The 6000-nt window shown below is 44.2% G+C and overlaps 1 protein-coding gene across 1 annotated transcript; it reads right to left on the bottom strand.

Annotated features, from left to right (window-relative positions):
• Positions 1–3440: 3440 nt before the first annotated feature.
• Positions 3441–4492, bottom strand: LOC101904753 (chromobox protein homolog 1). Its single transcript, XM_005210186.5, has one exon. It carries the CDS (start codon positions 4357–4359, stop codon positions 3802–3804), a length of 558 nt encoding a protein of 185 aa, XP_005210243.1. The 5' UTR covers positions 4360–4492; the 3' UTR covers positions 3441–3801.
• Positions 4493–6000: the final 1508 nt, after the last annotated feature.

Genomic DNA, 6000 nt, shown 5'->3' with positions numbered 1-6000 from the left:
GGCAGAAAGTGAAGAGGAACTAAAGAGCCTCTTGTTGAAAGTGAAAGAGGAGAGTGAAAAGTTGGCTTAAAGCTCAACATTCAGAAAACTAAGATCATGGCATCTGGTCCCATCACTTCATGGGAAATAGATGGGGAAACAGTGGAAACAGTGTCGGACTATTTTTTTGGGGCTCCAAAATCACTGCAGATGGTGATTCCAGCCATGAAATTAAAAGACGCTTACTCCTTGGAAGGAAAGTTATGACCAACCTAGACAGCATATTAAAAAGCAAAGACATTACTTTGCCAACAAAGGTCCATCTAGTTAAGGCTATGGTTTTTCCAGTGGTCATGTATGGATGTGAGAGTTGGACTATAAAGAAAGCTGAGCACCAAAGAATTGATGCTTTTGAACTGTGGTGTTGGAGAAGACTCTTGAGAGTCCCTTGGACTGCAAGGAGATCCAACCAGTCCATCCTAAAGGAGATCAGTCCTGGGTGTTCATTGGAAGGACTGATGCTAAAGCTGAAACTCCAGTACTTTGGCCACCTCATGTGAAGAGTTGACTCATTGGAAAAGACTCTGATGCTGGGAGGGATTGGGGGCAGGAGGAGAAGGGGACAACAAAGGATGAGATGGCTGGATGGCATCACCGACTCGAAGGACATGAGTTTGAGTGAACTCCAGGAGTTGGTGATGGGCAGGGAGGCCTGGCATGCTGCAATTCATGGGGTCACAAAGAGTCAGACACGACTGAGCGACTGAACTGAACTGAACAATTAGTATTCATGTCTTACCCATCTGGAATCAACTGGGGGTGGCTGGTTCTGGCTGGGCCTTGATGAACTGGTTCAGCTCTTCGTGAGCCTCTTATCTTCCTCCTGGGACCATCAGGCCAGCGTTGGCATGTCTTGCTCATGGCAATGGCAGGGGCAGAAGAATGCAAAAGGAGATATGCAAGGCATCTTGAGGGCTGGGCTCAGAACTGGCACTTGTCACTTCCACCTCACTCTGTTGCCCAGAGGACATCACATGGCCTAGTTTGGATTCAAAGGTATGCACCTGCAAAATTGTATGAGGCAAGTCACGAGCATAGGGAGCACTGAGGAATAGCGTCCATCAGTGCACTCTGGCACAAGCAATGCGATCAGATCTCTGTGTTAGATCTCCTGGCCACAGTGTGAAGGGTGTTGCTGGTGCATACCTTTGAATCCAGACTAGGCCATTGATGTCCCCTGGGCAACAGAGTGAGGTGGAAGTGACAAGTGCCAGTTCTGAGCCCAGCCCTCAAGATGCCTTGCATATCTCCTTTTGCATTCTTCTGCCCCTGCCATTGCCATGAGCAAGACATGCCAACGCTGGCCTGATGGTCCCAGGAGGAAGATAAGAGGCTCGAGAAGAACTTAACCAGTTCATCAAGGCCCAGCCAGAACCAGCCACCCCTAGTTGACTCCAGATGGGTAAGTCATGAATACTAACTGTTAAGTCACTGCAATTTGGGGTGGTTTCTTATGTGGCAAAAGCTGATTCATCATTCTCACGGTTAACCCCCAACACTGGTCTCCTGTAGCCTGAAGCATAAAGTCTAGGTGAAACCTTGCAACATCTGGGTCCAGTTACTTCTCCTGCCTCCATACCTTCCTTTTTGCTTTGGGGATACAGCAGTTTCAGAGATTCAGGCCTGAGCTAAACAAATACCCCAGGATCCCACGATTTGCTCTTTCCTCTATTCCATCTACCAGGATTTAGCCAGATCAGGCAAAGGGGAGGCTTATCTTTAGTCTTTTGTTCAATTCTAAGAGCTCAGCCTGAGCACTTTGGTACTTTCAGCAGTGAATAAGGAGCCTTTGAAATAAGCAGATAAAGGCTAATATTCAATAAACTAGTGAACAAGAGTTTTCTTTAACCCTCTTGGAAAAGACATCTCTGAGACAAAAACAGAGCTGAGCTGCAATATTGGATAAGCCCCACTGATCACAAGAAACCCTAACATAATTGACTATTGGCAAATGCAACAGAACCAAATAAAGCAAGTAATTAACAATTATTGTGCTTGGAGCTAATGAAACTACAAATCCCAGCTGCCTAGGTGTTTCTCCCAAACATTGATAACAACTAAGTATTTGTTGATGGGTTAGTAAGCCAGGTGTGAAATTCATTTTATTAGGCTAGATCTAAAAATAGGCTTGAATCAGACAGTGGAAAAGAACAGAAATCATCCCCACTTGCTCACTTGAGCACATGGGGAATAAACTCAAGGCTCTGGTTTTTGTTTAAAAAGGGGGGAGTTATGGTAGATCGTTTGCAAAAGTGACCCCCATATTATTTTCCTTTTTGTATCTGTGCTGCTTCGCAGATGTGACTTTGTGGCTCTTCCCATCAAGAAGTCATGGAGCCTGTTTCCCCACCAAATGAGACTGACTAGCTCTGACCAATGGACTGTGGCAGAGATGACATTGTACTTATTTGAAGCCTTAGCCTCAAGAGGCCTTTTTTTTTTTTTTTTTAATAAATCTATATAGTTTTATTAAGACAAAAAACTGACAGTGTTGATATGAAGTTTACATTTAAACAACTTTTCACAAAAACCTAACACACGCCTAAAAATTACAATGGAGTTCTAGATGCAGATCAAGATGATGTCAACAACTGATGGATCTCATGACTCAAGACAGCGTTTTGGATTTTAGTTAGTTCTTAGGATTAAAAAATTTGTTTTGTTTTAAAGTGAACCACTACCCCAGTATGAATATTTATCTTCTCCTGAGACCAGGGCTTTTGAAATCATTCAACTCTTGAACTTGTGCTGTCAGTGACTGAACCCTGCCACCAATGGTTTCAAAGTTCAAAAACAGAGGCTCCAAGAGTTTTCCACCCTATGAGCACCGGCCCTTGTCTTTCCCTACTCACTTACCTCCTATACCACTCTCTGCCCTTCCCTAAATACTTCACCAGTGGCTTGGATGGAGAAGCTGATATTTGTAACTTCACAATAGGAAAAGAAAGGGTCTTCTTGTCAGTTTCATGAGTAGCACCTCTAAGACAGAATGATCTGCCTGTGTATACACTCCAATAAGACTTATCCTCCTCAACCAGTTTCCATCCCCCAAATGGCAGCTTTGGTAGCTTCTTATTCCTTTGTTGGGAACAGCATTAAGCTCAGGCAGGGAATACCTTGGCTTCTAAGTTTCAGGCATTCACAGCTTTTAAACAGTCTCTCACAGTCCTCATTTAGGTTGCCAATGGCATTTTTTGAAAGGATACAATATTCCGGACACAGAACCCAATCATCATTAGTTGTTCTTTCCTTTGTTTCACCGTTTCCCCAAATTTTAACAAAAATGATCCTAACCCATCTCCCTTCTTTCCCACCCCACCCCACCCACCCCAAATAATACACCAGTAATAGCCAAAAACTACACACATGCTACGCTGTAAAAATGCAGAGTTAACACTATCGGGAAGAAGGCTGTGTGGGTTGTGGAGATGCTCTTTGAAGATCTACAGTACCTCTTGCTCTCCCACATCCCATTCTGCGTTTTGTCCTTCATAGAAGGCCCTTTGCTTTTTTTTAAAGCAAAGTTCAGAACGGGTTGCCTTGAAACACTGACCCTCCTTCCCCTCCACCGGGATGGGTGTGCAAACTGTACAGCATGGAACGGCTTTGAAGCCCTTGGGCTGCTGTAGGGCACAGAAACTATACTGGCTCTTCAAAGGACATCTTCTCAAGCCACCTTTATGGTGTCAAGACAAGGAGAACTCCTTCTTTCCCCACTTGAAACCCACAGTCAGATGTGACAGGGGCTGGTATTCAAGAAAGTTAATTCTTATCATCTTTTTTGTCATCATCCTCTGAGGGGTAAGAATGCCACGTCAGCCTTTCCTCATAGAAGGATATGACAACCTGCGGGCACTTGACATTGGCTTCCTTGGCAGGGACCAGATCAGCCTCATCAGAGTTCTTCCATTTCATTAGGAACATGAGTTCTCCACTGGAGTCCGTAGCTCCAATAATCCTCTCTGGTTCCAAACCCCGGGCAAAGCCTCGTGGCTTTTCTGACTCTTCTTTCTTCTTCTTTGGTTTGCTCTCCTCCCCCTTATCTTCCGAATCAGAATCAGCTTTGCGTTTGCCTCCCTCTGATTTATCTGTCTCGTGTGCTGTTTTCTGTGACTGCAGAAACTCAGCAATGAGGTCAGGGCAATCCAGGTTCTCTTCTGGTTCCCATGTGTTATCCTCATCTGAGAACCCCTTCCACTTTAGGAGATACTCCACTTTGCCCTTTACCACTCGACGGTCTAGAACTTTTTCCACCACATATTCTTCTTCCTCTTCTTCTAGCACCTCCTCCACTTTCTTCTTGTTTTGTTTTTTCCCCATAGTGCCCGCCAGCTTTCTGGTATAAAGGATGACGCTGCTCAGAGCAGCGCCCACAAGCCCGAGAGGAATAGGTGTCGCGCTACTGGCGGGTCTTGTCCGGCCGGCCGGGGGAGTGGCGACCAGAAAAACTCAAGAGGCCTTTATCCTTGCCACTCTCTTGAGACTCTTGTCCCTGCCATGTGAACAAGTCCACACGAGGCTTCTATAGATTAATGAGTCAGCTCAGTTGTCCCAGCAGAGGTCCCCAAACATGTGAAGAGCTCAGTCAAAGTCAGCAAAGTCAGCACAGCTGACCCCAGAAGCAGGAGGAATGCCAGCTGAGTCTAGGAAACCTGCTGGCTGAGCCCAATCTAGATTGCCAACCTACAGAATCTTGAGGTTAATAAATGGCTGTTAATTTAAACCACAAATTTGTAAAGTTATTTGTTATACAGTAATAGATAACAGATGTAGGAGTATTTTGCATCAAAGCAGCTGGAAATAAGGTTCCATAAAAACATGATAATCACCACTACCAGTCACTGGGTACCTATTATCTATTGGGGACTCTGTGTATCTGAAACTTTGCTGGCTACTTTATGGATTCCGTGCAGTGTTATCTCACCATCGAAACTCTGCAAGGCAGAGTTATTTTCATCATTTTATGAGTGGAGCAGATGAGGAATCTGAGGCTATGAAGACAGTTTATGCAACTTGCCCAAAGTCATACAGCTTTGTTTTCTCATCTTTTTTATTATTATTAATTTCTTATTATTTTTTTACATTTTTAGTTTTTGCTTGTTTTTAAACCCTTATGTCGAGGACTGACTTTCAGTAGATCACAGTAAACCCTGACCCAGAAGCAGGTTGTCTACGAATGGTTTAGCACCAGTTTCCCCATGAAAGTGCGGTGCATGATGGGTGAGGGGCGGCCACCTTTTCAGCTGTGCCCTGTGTCCCAGGTTGAAGGTCTCTCCACAGCTTTTGTTTTCTTAACCTAAAACAAGTGGGGTTTCTTAGAGGCTAAAAGAGTACTGGGCCACTTTCAGTTTTTGAGGTGCTTTGCTGCTAAGTTGCTTCAGTCATGTGCGACTCTGTGCAACCCCATAGACAGCAGCCCACCAGGCTCCCCTGTCCCTGGGATTCTCCAGGCAAGAACACAGGAGTGGGTTGCCATTTCCTTCTCCAATGCATGAAAGTGAAACGTGAAAGTGAAGTCCCTCAGTTGTGTCTGACTCTTAGTGACCTCATGGACTGCAGCCTACCAGGCTCCTCCATCCATGGGATTTTCCAGGCAAGAGTACTGGAGTGGGGTGCCATTGCCTTCTCTGTTGAGGTGCTTTATATACTAGTAAATGAAGATATCAAGAAACAATTACACAAATGGTGACATATTTAAAATTTTTACATTTATTAGGTTATCACTTTTAATATCAAAGAAAAAGGCAATGCAGTATAATTGCTGATCACAAGATAATCACACATTTATTCTAAAAGCATATTAATTTATAGCAAACCACAAGTGGTGTGGTTTGATAATGAGATGCAAATATTACTTTGTTGGCTGAGTATTTTCTGCTTTCATCAGGTCAGATTACCTCTGTGATGGGATATATAACCCACATAACCTGCCTTGGAGATAGCATCAAAAGATGAAATATG

Source organism: Bos taurus, chromosome 8 (assembly GCF_002263795.3).
Source record: "Bos taurus isolate L1 Dominette 01449 registration number 42190680 breed Hereford chromosome 8, ARS-UCD2.0, whole genome shotgun sequence".
NCBI classification, from domain to species: Eukaryota; Metazoa; Chordata; class Mammalia; order Artiodactyla; family Bovidae; genus Bos; species Bos taurus.
This window is presented reverse-complemented; position numbering and strand designations above follow the sequence as displayed.